The sequence below is a fragment of the Oncorhynchus tshawytscha genome, linkage group LG09, assembly GCF_018296145.1.
Source record: "Oncorhynchus tshawytscha isolate Ot180627B linkage group LG09, Otsh_v2.0, whole genome shotgun sequence".
NCBI classification, from domain to species: Eukaryota; Metazoa; Chordata; class Actinopteri; order Salmoniformes; family Salmonidae; genus Oncorhynchus; species Oncorhynchus tshawytscha.
This window is the reverse complement of record NC_056437.1, coordinates 32,761,293-32,783,552: the sequence shown is the minus strand read 5'-3', so window position 1 is coordinate 32,783,552 and position 22,260 is coordinate 32,761,293. Positions and strand designations below refer to the sequence as shown.

At 44.0% G+C, this 22,260-nt stretch overlaps 1 protein-coding gene across 2 annotated transcripts in view; it reads left to right on the top strand.

Annotated features, from left to right (window-relative positions):
- The window catches only part of LOC112257826 (UV radiation resistance-associated gene protein), a 153,994-nt gene that overhangs the window by 74,169 nt on the left and 57,565 nt on the right, over positions 1 to 22,260 (top strand). Inside the window, exons 13-14 of one of the 2 annotated variants that reach the window (XR_006084084.1) lie at positions 11,382 to 11,457; positions 15,652 to 15,772. Coding sequence is in view for 1 of the 2 variants with exons in the window: in XM_024431698.2 (XP_024287466.1) it covers positions 11,382 to 11,457 (76 nt within the window). In the remaining variant the exon portion in view is untranslated. The remainder of the gene's footprint in view (positions 1 to 11,381; positions 11,458 to 15,651; positions 15,773 to 22,260) is intronic. The other variant, XM_024431698.2, reaches the window with a different exon arrangement.

Genomic DNA, 22,260 nt, shown 5'->3' with positions numbered 1-22,260 from the left:
TGTGTGTGTGTGTGTGTGTGTGTGTGTGTGTGTTTGTTAATTGGAGTCTAACAACCATTTAGGTTCTCCTGACTGTGCCAGCCATGTATAAATGTGTCTGACCTGTAGAACGAGGGCATTGCTGTTATATTCCACTCCAAGTTGCGGTGGACCTGCGGTCTCGGATAATGACGACCTTGGCTTTTATGTAGGCGGCCATTTTGCCACAGCAAGAGCAGGCAGACCTGTGTACAGCTGAACTGGAGTGCCCTCTAGAGACCTCTCAGTCAGTGTGGAATGAATGAATGGGGCCGCTTGGGGACTGCAAGGAGTTTTTAGGGAAAGGTGGTGAACAGCGATGACTCCACTTTGCCTGTTTGTTGGCACTAGGCCTACCTTGAACGCACCATTATTTGGAATCTCGGAAGCTTTCACCCCCTAAAAACATTCTCAAAATGCAATGTGCTGTAACGACACGTTGCACCCACATTGTAGAGAGCAGCAGCAGGGCGAGCCCAGCATCAGCTCCATAGCTCTAGTGTGTCTGATTGCATGGGGGAGAATGGGGAGATGCGATCCAGATGTCCACTGACTGTATGATTGAGACCAGAGCCCGGCCGTTAAAAGTCTAAGCGCTGCCTCATACAGCCTTTTTACTAGGACTATTAAGAGGGAATCCATTTTTTTTTGTCTGAGTTTCGTTATGAAAGTGAAGGCTTAAGAAAGAAAGAAAAACGTCTAAGAAGGGATTGACACATCAATGTGTGGCTCAAGTATAGTGTTGTGCGGCTGGGGTGGAACTATGACTGCCAGGGAATGGAGGGAGGGAGAGATTCTAAGAGAGGGCCTCGGCTCGGCAGGACCTGCAGCTCAAAATAAGGTTATTGTTATGGGGTTTCAACGCTTTCGCGTCCCTTAACATGGACCATGTGGGACCAGGGGAAGGGGTGGCTGAACCTCCCTCAGTTTCACATAGCAGCCATGGGACAGGAGAGGAGAGAGGAGGGAGGGGGTAGAATAGTTGCTCAATGACAGGACACAGACTAGAGACGGGCAGACTTTCATACAACACACACCCAATCACGCAAATACTTTCTCACACTCTTTTACCCCCTCAAAGATGTAGTACAATATAATAGGAAGTACTGTAAAGGGTTAGTGAGTTTTGGATAGCCCAGGGGAAAGGGAAGGATTGTCTGGTGTGCCAGACGGGTCAGTTGCATAAGTGGTTGACTGGCCCTGCTACCCTGTGATCCAGAGAAGATGAGCTGAGTGGGCCAGTGAGACCAGGCTGCTCCCCATCCTCAGTGGTCCAATGCCCTGATGCCTCAGGCACCCACCACCCAGCCTATACTCTACTCTACCATCACTCTGTTAATGCCTCAGCCATTAGGATACATTCCCTTCTATTTTTAGCCCATTTAACAACCAATTGAGAAATTTGTCTTTTTCATGTAAAGCTGTTAATAATAAACATCTGCCTTAGTTGAACGCCTTTCAAAGCCATAACTATGATCGTTAACTCAAAGGAGTGGCTTAGTTGGCTCGGTTCATCTGTACATTATATTTTACACTGCTTTTTCATCGATGGGTAACTGTTGGCCTGACTTGTGTTGTCTTAATGCCAATAGTGGCCGGGTCTCACTCTACATTTACATTTGAGTCATTTAGCAGACGCTCTTGTCCAGAGCGACTTACAGTTAGTGTGTTCATCTTAACAACCACATATCACAGTCGTAGGAAGTACATTTTTCCTCGATAAAGAAGTTAGCAGTAAAGTCAGTGCTCTCTCCCCCTCTCTCTCTCTCTAACATTAAGACTCATGGGAGTAGTCAGCTGTATATGGCCTGTGACTCCCTGCCACAAGATTGTGAACACAAATTCGAAATACCGTTCCATGTGTCCGTTTCACTTCAGGTCAGCATCTGGGAGGAAGTTTAGATTCCCTGTGATAAATAAAGAGGCACTTCTGCAGAGGGAGATCACCTAGCTAGCCCCATAGAGAAATTTGCTTAGATCCTGTCCTCTGGGTCCAGCTCTCTGGTTCTAATTAAAAGAATAGGAGGAAGAGGGGGAAGAGGGATTGGGGGAGAAGTGTGGGGGGAGGGATTGGGGGAGGGGGGGGAGGGAGAGCAGGGCAGGGAGGGAGAGAATCCAATCTTATTTTATTTGTCACATGCTTGGTTAACAACAGGTGTAGGCTAACAGTGAAAGGCTTACTTATGGGACCTTCCCAACAATGCAGAGAGAGAAAACAGAGAAATAATAGAAAGTAATAATAAATGCCAATGAGTAAGATAACTTGGCTACATACACGGTGTACCAGTATTGAGTCGAGGGAGGGAGACATTTCTACAGCAGTGCGTTTGCTCCAAGATGGTTCCTTATCCGAGATGTAAGTGGAGTAGAGCGGCAGTCATTAAAATAGCATTCACTGACATATGCTCAATGTAATAATTTCTCAGATATTGGAAATTACAGCTTGCTGTGATTTATATAGTAACCGGTGCCATTAGCCGTGACAGTTGCGAGGCAGCAGGTGTTTTTTAAAAAGCAGGCCTCACATCATTTATGGTCCTGGTGTGTTTGAAATCGCACATTAAAGACATTCTAGGGAACTTCTGGGGAATTTTTTTTTCTCTTTTTTCTTTTCTTCGAGCCGACTGCACATTGCTAAGTGTAAGTAATGGTTACGAGTGGCTAACTCCCAACTCCACTATGTGAACCAGAACTGTTGATTTGCACATTTGGTGTATTCAGATAGCATACATTTAAATATATTTATTAGATGTTAGAATGTTGAGTCAAGATGACTCCTCATTGGCCTGAAGGGAGGTCCAAAGAGGCCAGGCTTTTCTAGCGTTAAGGGGAAAGTAGTCCAAAAGTTACTGAAAGTAATCAGATTGTGCTAGTGAGTTTGGGTAATACGTTACTGATTACAATTTTGGACAGGTAACTAGTAAATCTCATGAATTACATATAGTAAGGAACCTACCCAATTAAATATATTTTTTAGGGGTAGATCAGTTTTAATATTGCATTAAGATTGTGGGTTCCATCAATGTAATTGTCTGCATAATTTCCAATCCCCAATATTTATTTTGTAATTATATACATTACCCGTCAAAAGTTTGGAGACACCTACTCATTCAAGGGTTTTTCTACATCATAAAATAAGAGTGAAGACATCAAACAGAACATTTAGTAACCAAAAAAGTAAGGATGCACCGATATGACATTGTTGGCCGATACCGATATTTAACCGATATTTAATATTTAACCGATATTTAACATTTTAGCAGCCTTTTAAGCAGTCTAGTAAAGTTAAATAGTTAACACACACACAAACGGACGCAGCGGTCTAGGGCACTGCATCTCAGTGCAAGAGGCATCACTACAGTCCCTGGTTCGAATCCAGTCTGTATCACATCCGGCTGTGATTGGGAGTCCCATAGGGCGGAGCACAATTGGCCCAGCGTCGTCTGGGTCGTCATTGTAAATAAGAATTTGTTCTTAACTGACTTGCCTAGTTTAAATAAAGGTTACACACACAAACCACACCACACTGACCAAAAAGTTATTTTGTTGGCATTTACATACAGTTGAAGTCAGAAGTTTACATACACCTTAGCCAAATACATTTAAACTCAGTTTTTCACAATTCCTGACATTTAATCCTAGTAAAAATTCCCTGTCTTAGGTCAGTTAGGATCACCACTTTATTTTAAGAATGTGAAATGTCAGAATAATAGTAGAGAGAATGATTTATTTCAGCTTTCATTTCTTCCATCACATTCCCAGTGGGTCAGAAGTTTACATACTAATTTAGTGTATTTGGTAGCATTGCCTTTAAATTGTTTAACTTGGGTCAAACGTTTCAGGTAGCCTTCCACAAGCTTCCCACAATAAGTTGGGTGAATTTTGGCCCATTCCTCCTGACAGAGCTTGTGTAACTGAGTCGGGTTTGTAGGCCTCCTTGCTCACACATGCTTTTTCAGTTCTGCCCACACATTTTCTATAGGATTGAGGTCAGGGCTTTTTGATGGCCACTCCAAAACCTGGGCTTTGTTGTCCTTAAGCCATTTTGCCACAACTTTGGAAGTATGCTTGGCGTCATTGTCCATTTGGAAGACCCATTTGTGACCAAGCTTTAACTTCCTAACTGATGTCTTGCTTCAATATATCCAAATAATTTCCATCTTCATGATGCCATCTATTTTGTGAAGTGCACCTGACCCTCCTGCAGCAAGGCACTCCCACAACATGATGCGGCCACCCCCATGCTTCATGGTTGGGATGGTGTTCTTCGGCTTGCAAGCCTCCTCCTTTTTCCTCCAAACATAACGATGGTCATTATGGCCAAACAGTTCTATTTTTGTTTCATCAGACCAGAGGACATTTCTCCAAAAAGTACAATCTTTTTTATGGTGGTTTTGGAGCATTGGCTTCTTCCTTGCTGAGCGGTCTTTCAGGTTATGTCGATATAAGACTTGTTTTATTGTTGAAATAGATTATTTTGTACCTCTTTCCTCAAGCATCTTCACAAGGTCCTTGGCTGTTGTTCTGGGATTGATTTGCACTTTTCGCACCAAAGTACGTTCATCTTTAGGGGACAGAGCGCGTCTCCTTCCTGAGCGGTATGACGTCTCTGTCACGTAGAGTAGGCCAGATGGCTAAACTGGATAACCTAACCTCTATAAAAATAAAAAGATGGCGGAACCGCAAAAGTTCTTCTGTGCAAAGGTGTTTATTTACAAGTGATTCCGGAACAGAAAAATAACAGTACTGCCATCAATGTCTACCTTATGGGACAGCTTAACAACAATGCTGCCCCATTCACAGCTCAATCCAAAAAAATCCCCCTTAGAGACTGGAGAGAGGCTCCTTTTGTAGGGCTAGCCCCTCCCCTCAGAACAATTAACCCTAATTAATTAATCAATTAACAATACAAACCTACATTTTCCATGAACTAAACATACTAAAGGATATACATTGCAACACGGTTTTAAACAATATCACAACATAACATTTACAACATTACATCATTACTGACAATATCTTTCAATATGCCCATATGCATTAATGAGCCATTTGGGACAGGCACTATAAAGCCAACCCAATTCCCTTAGCTCGGGTCCTTTTCCAGCATACCCAGAAGCTACAGAGATGGAGAGAGAGGAACAGAACAAACAAACAATGCGCTCATCCACAACATTGATAAGTATAATAATTATTGTATCTCTCAAATATGAACATTGACAAGTGTGAAATGCATGCACCAAGACAGAAGTTAAATTGTGTGTCGACCCACATTGTTAACTTATGCTATAATGGCGCAGGGAGGAGTGATGAATATGTGTGTGCGTTAAAGAACCAAATGCTGCCCGCGGCCAGTGACGGACTTCTACGTCACAGTCTCCCTGGTCCCTTGGTGTTATACTTGCATACTATTGTTTGTACAGATGAACGTGGTACCTTCAGGCGTTTGGAAATTGCTCCCAAGGATGAACCAGACTTGTGGAGGTCTACAATTTTTTTCTGAGGTCTTTTGGTCTGATTTCTTTTGATTTTTCCCATGATGTCAAGCAAAGAGGCACTGAGTTTGAAGGTAAGCCTTGAAGTACATCCACAGGTACACCTCCAATTGACTCAAATGATGTCAGGGCTTAAGAAGCTTCTAATAGGTGAATTGACATCATTTTCTGGAATTTTCCAAGCTGCTTAAAAGCAGTCAACTTATTGTATGTGAACTTCTGAACCATTGGAATTGTGATTCTGTGAATTGTAAGCTAAATAATCTGTCTGTAAACAATTATTGGAAAAATTACTTGTGTCATGCACAAAGTAGATGTCCTAACCGACTTGCCAAAACTATAGTTTCTTAACAAGTAAATTGTGGAGTGGTTGAAAAACAAGTTTTAATGACTCCAACCTAAGTGTATGTAAACATCTGACCTCAACTGTATGTCCCCATTACCAGAAAAACATCATCAAAACCTATTTCTTTCACTTACTTGCTGTGCTGTTTCGTTGTTAATTTGTTCAGTCTCAACCAGGATTTCATCATACACATCAAGCAGTGAAGTTTCAGCTCTTTCTGTCCATGGCCTCTCTTCCTTGGTGCACACTGTTACTGTGTCCGTTTCCCTCTTGTCCAGCTGTGTATGTAGCATTTCACATAAACGCTGTTTCTTGTCTGCATCAATGTAGCGGTCCTTGTACCTAGCATCGAGCATGGTGGACGACACAGTAAAGAGGCTCAGAGAGAATTCCACCGAATCGCTTGTTCGCCGCCTCGAGTACTTCAAAGTGTTTACTTTGAAATGGTACCAAGAATATGCATATCCTTGCTTCAGGGCCTGAGCTACTTGCAGTTCGATTTGGGTATGTCATTTGAGGTGAAAATTGGAAAAAAAGGTGAAGATCCTTTAAGACAAGGTCAGTTAATCCGGAAAATTAAGAATTTTGCAGGTTTCTTCAAGTGCAGTTGCAAAAACCTTCAAACTTTATGATGAAACTGGCTCTCATGAGGACCGTGACAGGAAAGGAAAAGAGTTACCTCTGCTGCAGAGGATGAGTTCATTAGAGTTACAAGCCTCAGAAATTGCAGCCCAAATAAATGCTTCAGAGTTCATGTAACAGACACTTCTCAACATCAACTGTTCAGAGGAGACTGCGTCAATCAGGCCTTCATGGTTGAATTGCTGCAAAGAAACAACTGCTAAAGAACACCAATAATAAGAAGAGACTTTCTTGTGCCAAGAAACACGAGCAATGGACATTAGACCGGTGGAAATCTTTCCTTTTGATATTTTTAGTTCCATTCCCTGTGTCTTTGTGAGATGCAGAGTAGGTGAACGGATGATCTCTGCATGTGTGGTTCCCACCGTGAAGCATGGAGGAGGAGGTGAGGTGGTGCTTTGCTGGTGACACTGTCAGATTGTATTTAGAATTCAAGGTACACTTAACCAGCATGGCTACCACAGCATTCTGCAGCGATACGCCATCCCATCTGGTTTGCGCTTAGTGGGACTCTCATTTGTTTTTCAACAGGACGGTGACCCAACACACCTCCAGGCTGTGTAAGGGCTATTTGACCAAGAGGGAGAGTGATGGAGTGCTGCATTAGATGACTTGGCCTCCACAATCACCCGATCTCAACCCAATTTAGATGGTTAGAGATGAGTTAAACTGCAGAGTGAAGGAAGAGCACCCAACAAGTGCTCAGCATATGTGGGAACTCCTTCAAGACTGTTGGTAAAGCATTCCAGGTGAAGCTGGTTGAGAGACTGCCAAGTGTGTGCAAAGCTGTCATCAAGGTAAAGGGTGGCTACTTTTAAGAATCTCAAATATAAGATATATTTTGATTCGTTGAACACTTCTTTGGTAACTACATGATTCCATATATGTTATTGGCTTCCTCTGCATTTCAGAGTATTTATTTATTTTCTCCTTTTTACGAGGGTCCCGTCCTGCTATCGTATTTTAGGGTTGTCTGTGAGGTAAAGGCCTGGTGGGCTGATGAAACCGAGGGCTGTGTAAATACTCTAACCCTTTAAAGTGAAGGGGCTTTCTGTTAGAAGCTGCTTTTAAGACGTACCTTGTGTTCCCCACACTACTCCTTATTAATTACATATCTCTAACCGGCCATCCGCGCGACTCGCAGACAGCTCAGCTTAGACACGACAGGTCCTCCACACAGATTGGCGTGTGAGATAGGGAGGGAATGAGAGTTTTTGATCACATTAAGTAGATGTCAGTGTGGATGACAGTGTTGATCATGGTGCCTGTCAGTGTCATATTTAGTTTGCCAATTGAGTGTAAAGAGCTGCCAGAGTTGGGGTGTGGGGAGAGGGACGGGACATGGTAGTAACAGAAATACATCTATTTTAATGAAGGTGAGGAGCGGAAGGCTGTGGTGTGTGTGAATGTATGTCTTTGTGTGTTTGTCTGACGAGAAAGAGATTATAATTGAAACCAGAAAGGAGAGCAACGAGTGTATGTATGTGTGTATGTATGCATGTATATATGTATGTGTGTATTCTGTGTTCTGGCTCTGGTCTGTGGATGGATGAAGGGCTCCCGTGGGCCTGAGAGCTGTTCCAAGGACGATTGTAATCCAGTTCATCCAGCTTGTGCAACAGATCATTTCAGCACAGACGCCAAGAGAAGACCGGCCGGCCAGCCCATTGGTAAAAATGACTGCTTTCCACTCCAACTCCCCCTCTTTTCTGTCTCCTTCCCTCTCTCTGTCATTCCCTCTCACCTGTCTCTCTCTTTCTGTCTCTTCTATAACTGCTCTCTCGTCGTGTCTCTCTCACTCTCACATTACGCACCCTCCCTCTATTCTCTCTTCTCTCACTCCCATCCTCCCTCTCTCTCTATCCCTCTCCTGTCAGCTCTCTACCCCCCCCACACATCTCTTTGGGACCCCTGACTTCCTCTTCCCCTCCCTCCTGCTGGTGTGTAATAATATATTTAACTTTACTGGACGTTCCCGGGAGGAATTCCTGGTGTTTGGTGAACCGGAGTCCCTTCAGTGTGATTTCAGACGCACTGGACAGCACTCATTAATCACCTCACCGTGACGGCAAACCATGCGGGTGAGGGCGTGTGCACGCCGATGTATCTTCATGTGTTCCTTTGCTTTTCTATATGTGTGCTTATGTGCGCGTGTCAGCCTCTCTGATTTCCCCTTCACCAGCAAACTAATCATATGTTGTCGGGAGAAAGTGATTGTTGGAATGCCTGCTATGAGACTGTGTGTTTGATGTGTTATTTCTCCCTCTGTTAGTTATTTCCTGGTCATGAGATATGACCTCTGGCATGCTGCTTCCTCTGAGGTTTGACTAGGCAGGGTATGTAGGAGTGAAACAAGTGTCTGAGGCTGTGTGGCCTATAGTGTTTCCCTGTCTGTGAAACCAACAGTGTTATTTGTCTACTTTATTTGGTAAAGAGTTTCTATCACCTCACAAGAAACGGAATGAATTGTGTGTATGGATTGGGCCGAGGAGGAGAACTGCACTACAGTCTGTACTAAGGCGTTAAAGCGTTATACCTCATGTCCACCAGATGCATCAAACTCTTTGCGTTCCGGCGGGAACGTTGTTAATGGTGCTGTCCGCAACGCTACGTTGGGGATGCCGCACTAGGCTGCTGTGTGTTCTGGGTACAGCATGCGTTCAATATTTTCAACTCGTGCATTGCTTTACCGTGCCGTGGTACAAACAGAAGAACACACGCAGACTGCAGCTTGCTAGCTTTTAGCTAGTTGAACAGCGAAGCACATGTGCATCAAGTATGGAAAATGCGGGCTAGACATCCGGCAAAACAAACACATATGCATCTGGTGGACATCAGGCATTATAGATAACAGAGCTGCAGTAGCTAGGCTGTATCAGTTGGGGCTACAGTCATTGCCTCATGCACCTTGCCCTGTAACAGTGATGTACAGTACCAGTGGTGTGACAAGAGGAACCTCCAAACTCTTGACCTGGGCCCCTCGCTCCTCGGCTCTGGGCCCCTGGCACCTGGGGGTCAGTTAGCGGGAAGAGGGCATGTCTCTTCTAACACAGGATTACCAGTAGAACCTGTCCTGGCTTCAGGGGCTCACCTATGTCCACTGACAGGGAGGGGAAGGGGGAGGAGGGCCGGATGTTCACTTGCACCTCCTGACCTGACTGCTGAGCCTGACAGTGGAGGAGTAGTCAGTAGTCGTACATGTTTAACTCAAGCCTGGTTCTGTGCGTGTGTGTGTGCGTGTGCGAGCAGAGTAAGACCGTGCCCTGGGCACATCTCTTCAGTACATCCTCTCCGTTAGGGAGCAGACATGAGCACATAGTGACAGGGACTATCATAGGATAAGGCAGACTTGAGCCATAGTGGGATGAGAGGAGAGCGTTGTTGTCACTAGGGGGGGGATCAGCAGGCTCGGCCTGGGGCAGTCTCTCCATCTCCACATTAACACTTCCATCCAGGGGTTTTCAACACTGTGTGTGTGTCTGCCTGCCCTGCCCTACTAGCTAGACATCTGACTGGCACTTGAATGCTGAATGGGGTTTTTCCCACCGAGCCTCTCCATCTGTCTGTCTTTGTTCCCTGAAGTGTAAAAGCAGGTGTACAGGCTGTTTGATAGGCCTACAGTATGCAGCCTGGATGGTTCCGAGCTTGGCTGATATTTCAGTTCAGTGTTTCCCCTCTCAGCTTCTGCTAAGATGTTTTATCTACCAAACCCCAACAGATACAGACTACACTACAGTAATTCCTGGACTGTGACAACAGGGAAGCAATTTATTTCACAGCACTCAGTCTTGTTGGTGAATCTGTCAATGTTAAACCAACAAGGAATGAAAAAACAATTTCAAGCACCACATGGTTTATTCTAGCTATTTTCAATCGGCGATGTAGATATGTTATACATTTGAGGTATGTGTGAAATTGCACTCCTATTTTGTTATTACCCTCATATACAAGTCTGGTTATTACTTTATTTACTGTAGTTAGGGTTGCAAAGCTACTGGTAATTTACGAAAGTTACCGGAATACAGGTAATCTATGGCAAACTATGGTAATGTTGGTCAATTATACTTGAATGACTTAAACAAAAATATGTATTCATATATAGTATACTTTTTTTAAATATATGTGCCCATATTGTCCATGACTTTCTATTGGATAGACCATATGGTTCAAGAGAAAATTGCATAATTCATGAAAAAAGCATCTTATCAACAATGGCATTATTTTCAATTAACTCAATTAACTCTTCCAACGATTGACTTTTTTCAAAACCACCACCAGTTTGGTGCCAATACATTTACAACAAAGACATATTGACAAAGTAAAAAATAAAATAAAAATGTTTTATTGTTACATAGGTGCAGAAATGTCTTTTACAGGGTCAACCATGGAATATTTTCTATATTTTACATATGATCAGGACACACGGACGGCCAGAGATATAAAAATGCACCTGTGATAATCGGAAGTACCCAAAAGGGCCTGTAGATGTCTTGTGATCAGTTAAATTAAATCCTTGAAAGTTACAAAAATTCTGGTAGTTTACTGGTAAACTTTCAAAGTTTCTAGTAATATACCCTCCTTTTTCAACCCTAACTGTGGTATTGTTATTACTGTAGTAGATGTCTCTCTGAAGAGCCCAGGAACTGTTTTGATGTTAGAGAGGAGGGAGGGCCTCTGCGCTCTCAACTCCTCAATCTATCAGGATTAGGTTTCTCTCTGCTGTTACCCACATACTAACCCATGTGTACCACTTACCCTAGTACCACTTACCCTAGTACCACTTACCCTAGTACCACCTACTCCAGTACCACCTACTCCAGTACCACCTACTCCAGTACTGTACACTCATTATCACCGCTCTTCCTCTTCTTCTCACACAGATTCCCACTTTACCCTCGAGGAGAGCGTTTTCAGTTTGAGTACGGAGTCTACCTGATCAACAAGAACATCGCCCAGGTAATGTTGACCCATATAATATATTTAATATGTCATTTAGCAGACATTTGTATCCAATGCGACTTAGTCATGCGTGTATACATTTTATATATGGGTGGTCACGGAAATCGAACCCACTACCCTGGTGTTAAGTGCCATGCTCTGCCAACTGAGCTACAAAGCACCAGCATGTGTCAGGCCAACTCAGAAGTTCAGATGGTCTGAAGGTGTTAGGTCACTGAAAGGTTTCTGTGTGGGGAACAGACCGCGTTTGCAGTGGTCTGTTGGTTTTACACATGTTTTGGATCAATCAAGTCATGTCCATTTGGACTGGAGCCTTGTTACTGTGTTCCTCTGATCCCGTTGTTTTGAAAGACCTGCAAACTCACAATACATATGGAGAAACTAGGATGCATGCAAACAGACTGGACTAGAGTGAGGCCCCAGTGTACATACTGACCCTCTGTATGTAATGGCTCAGGATACTGTGAGGGAGAAGGACACACACACACACACACACACACACACACACACACACACACACACAGGGGTCAAACTCGATTAAAATGGGTCTAATTTGTTGACCTGTGTGAGTCCCCCTCTCCGCCCCCCTCCCTCCCTTAATCATTGAGCACCAAATATAACAATTTGCATTCCATTGTGAGAATGTGGAATGGGATCTCTCCAGTGTATTAAGCAGGGCAATTAACTGCAACAGGTGGCTGGGTTCAAATGACTGCACTTTGGGAGGTTTGGACTCTGACGTACTGCCGCTGCCGCAACCTGTTAGCTAGCTGCTGTCCAAACTGCTGCCATCCTCCATCCGCCTTTGTCCCCCCCATCTCTCTCTCGTTGTTGGACCAACTACACACTGCAAATTAAAATAAGCTTGGACTGAAAACCCAAGGAGGTCAAGGGTGCATGTTATGACTTGCATGAAAGAGCAGGACCATTATTTGTTCTGTACGAATGGAGACCCAGAAAATGTTGCATGTTTCAAAATGATCGTGTTCTGTTCTTTATGCAACCGAACTGAAATCGAGAATGCTTTTTCTCCCAGTTTGTTTCATGTATTGTTATGATTGTAATGATCTATGAGGGGTTCAGATAAGTAACATTTCCATGGGGTTCTTAGAATTATAGACCAGTGACCGTTTTACTGTGGTGTGAGTTGCTCCAACATCAGATCTGATTTTCATTCCCTTCTGCCTGTCTGCTCTGCCAGGTTTAGAGGTGAAATACTATCCTGGAAGAAGTGTTGAGGATGGTGTGATTTGATTGACTTTACTGTACTGTAGTAACTGTCAAGTAGAAAGGGATATGAGTGTCTGTGTGCATGTCTGTGTGGGTCGAGAGCCTGATAATTCTCATCACAGACATTGACGTGGATCAACCTCTTAAATCCCCCATGCAGTCTTTACATTTTGTTTTTGTTTTGTTTTATCATCACCGCATGTCTAATAAATCACTGTGTTTATTTCATGAAAATAACTTCTTTCCCTGGGAGGCTGGTAGAGCATTGCACCAGTAACCAAAAAGGTGTCGGCTGAAGTATTCGAACCAGCAAGGTGAAACATTTGTCTCTGGACCCTGGCCGTGACCCCACTCCCCGCGGGTACCTCAGGAGCAGTTGGGATATGCAAGAAACACATTTCCATTACACATTTGTGTGTAACTGGACTAATATAAGTACCCCAAAGTTATTATGAGCCTCCTTTTGCCATTTGAAATTCTCAGTCTGATCACGTGGGTGTGTAGATACAAATTTAGATATATTTACATACACTACATTACCAAAATATGTGGACACCTGCTCATCGATCATGGGCATTAATATGGAGTTGTTGCCCCCCCCTTGCTGCTATAACAGCATCCACTCTTCTGGGAAGGCTTTCCAGTAGATGTTGGAACATTGCGCTGCAGGGACTTGCTTCCATTCAGCCACAAGCAATCGTGAGGTCGGGCACTGATGTTGGGCGATTAGGCCAGGCTCTCCGTCGGCGTTCCAAATCATCCCAAAGGTGTTCGATTTGGTTGAGGTCAGGACTCTGTGCAGGCCAGTCAAGTTTTTCCACACTGATCTCAGCAAACCATTTCTGTTTAGACCTCGCTTTGCGCACGGGGGCATTGTCATGCTGAAACAGGAAAGGGCCTTTCCCAAATTGTTGCCACAAAGTTGGAAGCACAGAATTGTCTAGAATGTAATTGTATGCTGTAGCATTAAGATTTTCTTTCACTGGAACTAACGGGCCTAGCCCGAACCATGAAAAACAGCCCCAGACCATTATTCCTCCTCCACCAAACTTTACAGTTGGCACTATGCATTGGGGCATGTAGCGTTCTCCTGGCATCCGCCAAACCCAGATTTGTCTGTCGGATTGTCAAATGGTGAAGCGTGATTCATCACTCCAGAGAATGCGTTTCCAATGGTCCAGAATCCAATGGCGGTGAGATTTACACCACTCCATGAGACGCATGACATTGCTCATGGTGATCCTAGGCTGTTGCGCAGCTGCTCGGTCATGGAAATCCATTTCATGAAGCTCCCGAAGAACAGTTATTGTGCTGACGTTGCTTCCAGAGACAGTTTGGAACTCTGTAGTGAGTGGTGCAAATGAGGACAATTTTTATGCGCCTTAGCACTCGGAGGTCCGGTTCTGTGAGCATGTGTGGCCTACCACTTTGCTGCTGAGCCGTTGTTGCTCCTAGACGTTTCCACTTCACAATAACAGCACTTAGAGTTGACCGGGACAGATCTAGCAGGGCAGAAATTTTACAAACTGACTTGTTGGAAAGGTGGCATCCTATGACGGTGCCACGTTGAAAGTAACTGAGCTCTTCAGTAAGACCATTCTAATACCAGTGTTTGTCTATGGAGATTGCATGGCTGTGTGCTCGATTTTATACACCTGTCAGCAACAGGTGTGGCTGAAATAGCCGAATCCACTAATTTGAAGGGGGGTCAACATACTTTTGTATATAAAGTGTATATTTACATTTTGGCGGATAAGATTGTCTAGACTCTAGAGCCTACCCCGCTTCAAAGTAGTAGGATACATATGCAAATAAAACATGATTGGTCATTGGTCAGAATAATCAGATAAGGATGTCATGCTGTGGGCCAAAGTCTCCATCCCACCTGATCAGGCAGATATTCAAGGTGTTTTTTTCACTCCAAAAAGCTCTAACACTAAAATAACATTATCATAATTTTTGCCTTATCAGTGTTATTTCGACCTCATAGTGTGGAAACAGGAAATCATGTTTTTGTCTGAACTGCCCCTTTAAAAACCTGGCAAGTGCACAACATATAGGCTCAAACAGCAATATATAGAGTCCCAGTCTTTACCAAACGTTACATTTGTGGGACCCCACCCTACCCCCTGGAATAGCGTATGGCACGTGACTGTGTGTCGGTAAAAAGTCAAATCCTCAGGTTAACTTGCGGTGAATCCATCCGGAAAATCTCTCTCTCATCATTGTGCAAGACAGTCAACATTCTGTGTCTGTCACTGAATTCTTTGAAGGTGAGCTCATGAGTTTTTGTCAGTCTAGCATCTTATACATTCCATGTGTGACTGGGGCGATATATCCATGTTGAGAATGATTTACTGGGCCGACTCAAAATCAACCTATGTGCACCGCATGGATCAGCTCCCTACAGCTGACAATGGTTGTGAAACGTTGTTGCAGAGCAGCGCAAGTGGTAAACATTTCATAGTAGATGTAGCGGAACCCACCACAAAGACAGCTCCCCCACCATCTATGGGGAATTGCTGTACCTCGCATGAAACTGTGCATTCCTGTGTCTGATCACTGGGTTCCGCCGCCATCACATGTGTTCCAGTAGTTTGGGGGGAATGCATGAAGCGACCGACGGAACACTGTCACGGTTCATTTCCTCCTTTTTACAGTCGATACGGGTTTTCCACAACTCTGGCCGTTTCAGACCACTTTATCTGGGAGACCTGGATTGCGTCCCAGTGATGTTTGAGTAGAGACTACGGTATGGTCCTTGTTAATACTCTAAAGGCTTTATTAGGAAATGGCTGCCTCTATGACCCCCCCCCAATACCGTATTAGAAACACTGAGCCTGGGTTTTTTCACTCACTAGTGTAATTGACCAATAGAGCCAGCGCTTTGCTTCACGGCCAGGTTGTTATTATTGTGTTTGTGTTTTGTTCTTTCTTTAGTGATTTTTATGCGATCCTTAGGTTGTGCCCGGCTGGAGCTGGGCTGCCACGGTGTCTTGCTGCTGACACAAAGCAGGGCTCTGGCTACACAGTGAAGTACACACTCATACTGGACCAGTGGTGGATGGAAGACATTATGCAGGTAACTGTCGACATAAAGGAAACAACAACATTGTCTTCAAAACTTGGACAGAACCCCATTTCCACTCCTTTTTCCTTCCTTGTGCACTCTGCAAACAACATGTTTCAACACAAACAACACCCAAATGGATTGTAGGATTGGAGTGGAGACATTTCCAAGTTTGATAACATGCATCTTTGCACTCTGCTCCCCAGTTGCACCTCTGTAACTCGATTTAAGCATTGCCACCCTCTGCTGGGTCGTATTCAACCGGATGCATCCGGTTTTCAGAGGAAAAGGAAAGAGCCTGTGACGCGACTTCCGCTTTTGGAAGTTAACAAAGCAACTCCTCCACATTTACTGGATTGGTTCAACAGTGCAGAAGAGAACCTTCCCCGATAGGATTTTTTTCTCTCATCAAGACCAGAAAGAAAGAAACGCTGCTCAGGTGTTTCTTTTACTCCGATGTTAGGTTAAAGCTTTGCTAATGCCTTGTGCTTCTCACGGAGAGGCCTGTCCTATTCTAGCCCCTTGGAATGAGTGCACTACGTGGTGAAGTGTGGTCTGGCTGCTCCTTCCCTCCAGTTCAGGAGGCCACAGGTGAGGGTTTGTAACAGGGGCTGAAAGTCTCTGCAGGGGGCAGAAGAACTGAAGCTGCCAATCCTGCGTTTTAGCCAAGTTAGTGAGACTGGCTCTCAGGGATAGTGAACATATGCTCTGGAGCTGAAGCTCTTGCTCTCTCTCGCTCTCTTTAGATCTCCTTTATCCGTATGCTCGTTGTGAAACAGGCATGTGAGCTGGATTAGATTGCAATAGACGCTAGATGTTGTTTTGAAGGGTGGAGGGGAGGTGGGTGAGGGGTTGGGGGGCACAACAATTAGCAGTAGTGGAAAAAGTACCCAATTTTTATACTTGAGTAGCAGCAAAGATACCTTGATAGAAAATTACTGAAGTAAAAGTGAAAGTCGCCCAATAAAATACTACTTGAGTTAAAGTGTACAATTATTTTGTTTTAAATATATTTAAGTATCAAAAGTAAATGTAATTGATCAAATCTACTTAAGTTTCAAAAGTAAAAGTATATATCATTTCAAATTCCTAATATTACGCAAACCAGACAGCACAATATTTTTTATTTGTTTTATTTATGGATAGCCAGGGGCACACTAATTTACAAACAAAGAATTTGTGTTTAGTTATTCCGTCAGATCAGAGGCTGTAGGGATGACCAGGGATGTTCTTTTGATAAGTGTGTAATTTGGACCATTTTCCTGTCCTGCTCAGCGTTCAAAATGTAACGAGCACTTTTGGGTGTCAGGGAAAATGTGAAAAGTACATTATTTTCTTTAGGAATGTACTGGAGTAAAAGTTGTCAAATATATAAATACAGATAACCCAAAAAACTACTTTAGTACTTTAAAGTATTTTTACTTAAGTATTTTACACCATTGACAATTAGCTCTGAATCGCTAAGCCAGGGGTATTGTATTTGCCTGGTTTGGGAGCAGGAAGCTCAGTGTTGTACAGTTATTAAAGCAGGACCGACCCAGGGCTATCTAACTGAGGGAGGGGGAAGCACTATCTAACTGAGGGAGGGGGAAGCAGAAGGCATGGGCACACCACCATGCCTGGCGCCGAGGCCCACAGGGAAAAACCTGCCACTCGCTCGGCTCTGTCAACCTACAAACCCCAGGGCCCTGGCTGAGCGCAATCACATTACCCACAATGCACCCCTGGCGTTGACTCTGGCCATGCTGGTGGTCTGGAGCGTACGTCAGAATAATGCACCAGCCATTTAGAGAGAGTGTGGCAACTGTGGCTCCATAAAACCAAGCTATGACTCATGGGGGAGCCACTATGTTTAGTGGTTAGTGGAAGTGCCTGGCTGGGCTGCCAGCATACTGCGTATGGAACAGGAGCAGGAGCTGGGACATAGCTAGCTATTATTGGTGGAGCTGGGCATTAGGCGTGCTCTTATTGTTGGAGTCTATCAGTTTGAGAGGCAGTACGTGTTCTTGCCTGATTGGCAAGAACACCGAATGGTAATGAATGATAATGATGATAATAATGGAGGTAGTAGTTATTGGTGGAGCCCAGCGGTTAGAAAAGGAGGCAGAAGATGTTCTAGCTTGGCTAGCAGGATTTCCGATTGGAGAGTGATCTTAACCAATGAATGAGGATTATGAGAATGATGTGGAGATGCCGTGAGCTATTTTTGGTTGTTTATTTGTTTACGTGTCCTAGCCATCCATGTGTATAGTATGCACTAGTGTTACAACTGTCCCTTTCCCTTCCTCTCACCCCCTCTCTCTCCACCCTCCTCTTTCCGGCATCTTCTACACCCTCTATGTATGCTATGTATTGGCCATTGAGTTTTGAAGCCACCGGTCGGACATATTGGCACTCCCCAGTAGGAGCAGTCCTCCATAGGAATGAATGGAATTCTACAGTGTTTCAATTACAAAATTACATATACAGTATTTAAGTAGTTTTGTTGTAGTGGGGAGAGTAAAATTAGTTATCTCAAAATTCAAATTTAAAGAATGTTTTTATTTTATTTTTATGTTTCGCTCAGAATATAATTTAAGTATGCATTAAGGTCTCTGTAAATGTGGCAAAAACGAATGTAGACATTAATAAATGCATTTCTATAGCTTCTAAAATATTTTTGTACAATGATGGGGGTGTGCCAAGATGGAGGCACGGTGGCTTTAACATAGCGTATATCAATGATTTATATACACACTCATTTACTGATAGGGGGTATTAGTCATTTAGTGTATATATAAATCATTGATAGAAACCATATGAGCCTGACTCAGGTTAGCGTGCTAAAGAGGTAGAACACTACCCAGCCCCCGTCCTCCATATCGCCTTCCGTCTCTTTGGAACCCAGCCTGACCTGAATAGCATGTGCACTGCCTGGGCACAGTGCAAGTCAAGAATGTTCACAACGCCTCCATGAAAATGATCACCATATATTACCTTATTTCATTTGTCTGTTATTTTCTTTAATACGGACAGTTCTCAGCCAGACCTACAATGGGGTTTTGTGACCAGAATAAGCTGGCAATGATTTATCACAGAAATGAAGAGGACAGAACAGGATGGGTTACATTTTTTGCACATTTTGTCACTGTTTCCATGGACGCATGTTGGCATTTACCTAAACAGTTGTGTGTTTACCCATGGTCAGTCATCGTTCAACCCACTGGGCTCCAGAATAACTCCCTGTAAACCACACTGTGTCATGTACTGTTTCATAGGCCTGTATAATGTCCTGGCTCAGACTGTAATATGTAATGTCCTGTAATGGTAAATTGGACATCCTCCACCAATTTACTGAATGACATGGTGCTCCCTCACTTCCTTTCAATGTAATTAATCACTATATAGAACTGGAACTATAACCCTCCACTTCCACACTCTGGTCCCAGAGCTGTTCCCATGCCTTCACCACTTTCATCTTATTTGAGTTCCTTCTGTAGGGGAAAGATCAACACAATATTGAATGAATGAATGAATGAATGAGCTGCCTGTGATAACCATCATGGTGTTAGGTCATTTCCAGACAAAAATCCCAGGTTTAAGGATCCTGTTTACTCTTGTTTTAAATAGAAATCCTTGATCAGACGATGGGCCCAGCCCTCCTTGCCGAATCCCAACCTCTCTCAGGGCTGACAAAGATCTCCCATTCATTATTGAAACTAACAGTGTCCTTGAACTGAAGGCAACGCATTGAGCAGAAAAGGGCTGACTGGCCATAGATGGTACTGCTATGTTTACCCTTGAATTTAATTAAGATGAGGCAGGTAAATATGAGAGCGAGGAGCATTGGTTCCCCTGAGCCATTCTCAGCTCAACCTTTCAGTGGAGAGGAGTAGATTTAGGAGGAACTATTCCAGGTGTCCCCTAGAAAACCTCTCTCCCTGACAGTCCGTTCTGTCAGTGAAGGCTTGTGGTCAGTGACTCAACCCCACAGCACGGTCCGGTCAGAGAGCATTCCTGAAAAAGCCATGTCATCACGTCACTCTGCACTCCGCATCGTCCCCTCTAAAACAACCAGTCTCCTTATTTTGTCCCGCCTGGCCCCCCCCTGCAAAACCTCATCTCAGTAAACAGGCTTCTGTGTCCTCCCAAACCATAAAGGCTAATATGGATAATGTGGAGCTTCAAGTGCAGACAGACAGACAAACAGACACAACAACATTAGTTTTCCATTTTACAGGGATTGATATGGTAAACCTGTGGCATAATGGACAGGACAGACACGCCCAGAGATATAGCCTCTCAATGTACTGTACTTTACTTTGCATTCCACCCTCTACCTCCTTATGTGGAGGGAGGGAACAAGTAGAGTTCTCTTTGAGACCGCAGGACAGGTCATGAATTTGTGTCTGGTTTTGTTTTAGCCTGGTGGTGAAGAATAGCAGCGAGCCTCAAAGCAAAGTGCCTGCATGCGGAAGAATAAATGGCTGGGTAATTGTCCCTTTACAGTACATCTAATAAGAGGCCCATTCCGCACCCCTGCCTCTGACAATGTGGTTTATATTGTAATGCCATTAAGGTGCCACTTTAAAGTCGATCTCTAATGTCTCAGACTGTAAAAGGCACTTCATTAGCCGACTTGATTTGTCACATTTCAAGCAAGAAATTGTTTTTGGCAGAGTGTAAGTGGGTTAAGTAAACGGTTAGGGGAGAGAGGAGTGATACTGCTAGATTGAGAGATTGTTAACAGTCTAGGAATAACAGGACCAGAGAGGGAGACAGCTCTGACAGCTGTCTAACCTTCTCTCACATGATTTATGAGCCAGAGAGAGAGGGGGAACTCACCAGACCTGGGTTAAAATAGGATTTGCGTTCTTTCAAACATGTTCAGCATTTGATTGAGCCTGCCTGAAATCCCTAGACGGGTGGGATTTACACTTTTGGGACTGTTCCATTGGTTTCATTATGCTTGGCAAGCTTAATCAATTACAGGTCGAGTATTTGAAAGAAAACGGATACTATTTGAAACCAGAGTCACTCTGTTCTCAAAGACCCCAGTCAGAGATTACATCTATCAGTGTGTCACAGACTCCAGTACCTCAGAGTGCTCTGGACATGCCAAGCCTTGTACAGTATGTTGTGCTCTTTTAAGTGTGTAAGTGCATGACTGTCCATGTTTTAGGAAATGTGCTCTTACTGTACTGTATGGGCAGACATAGAACTGTGGTGAGCTTGTAATTGAGTGGATAGCTGCTGTTCTTGCTTGCAGTCATACCTCGTACTGTATCTCCTTTATAATCCCTCCAACACTGTAAGGATGGTATCTTTCCTGCTGTATGTTATACCGCAGCAGCAACACACTGTATATATCACATAGTTCTGTTTTCTCTATATGAACCAGCCACCCATGGAGCTGGAAGAAATCAGGCACTTGCAGCAGGTCTTCCGTATCACACCGCTTCAGTATTTCATAGTTTAAATAAATGAATAACGTTTTATTTCCTCAGTGAGTATAGTGATGAATGTGTCCAGGCACGGGGGGAGGGGGGACAGGAACAACCAGGGTCTCCCCCAGCTTCCCTCCCTCCCAGAGTTTAGTTTACTGTTCTCTGGCCAAGTATGAGGAGCAGGAGATGTTTAGAGAGGAGGAGAGGGGAGGCCTGAGTGGCTGGCTGCCCGTTTGCTCCTAGAGGGAGGGAGTGTGGCTGCTTCTGCTGGGAAATCATGATGCTCTGGTCTGGATGAGCCTGGAGGTGGAAAAACATCCAGAAAGAAGCAGCAAGTAGCTCTGGCCTCTCAGTGCTGTGGGATGGTTCTCACTGGGCCTCTGCAGCAGCAGTCTAGGGCCTGGGTTCAAATAGTATTGGACATTTTTCACATACTTTATCTGTGCCTTATTGAACTTGTCTGGTGCAATGGAAAAAATGGAGTAGCCACAAAAGTGCAAACCCCACCCATTTGTCACTCCAGGCTCTAGTAAATGCACAGAATATTTGACATATTTAAGACTTTTTTAACCCAGGCTGTGTTGGACCTAAATGCAGTGCAAAAACACACACCTCTCTCCCAGGGCTTTTCATAGCCTCTCATTGTGTGGTCTAGTCCCGTTTTCCATCACAAACATTGTTGCTAGCTACGGTCGGTACAAATCCAGAGCCACTTATTGGGTAGACTGGTTCTGTCTGTGGTAGAACCTTTTACGACCGGCACCAGAAGCACCTGTTTCCCTTAACTCCCTAAAAACATACATTTTAAATATTGGACTATAAATGTCAACCAGTGCAGAAATGAGCGGTGTATGGGTGGTAGTGTGCCCAATGTTACCGTCTTAAGGGTTATCTCTCTTCCCTGATATGGTGTTACATCAATTCACTTCATCATTTAAGGGAGTAGTGGCCCTCAAAGCTGACACAGGTTCCCCATACCACCTTTTATTTTGTGTTTGCTTTTAGTGTGTGTTTGTTTGTCCGTACAGCCGAGGCGGGGTAGCACCAGTCAGTCGTCTCTGTTTGCATGACAGC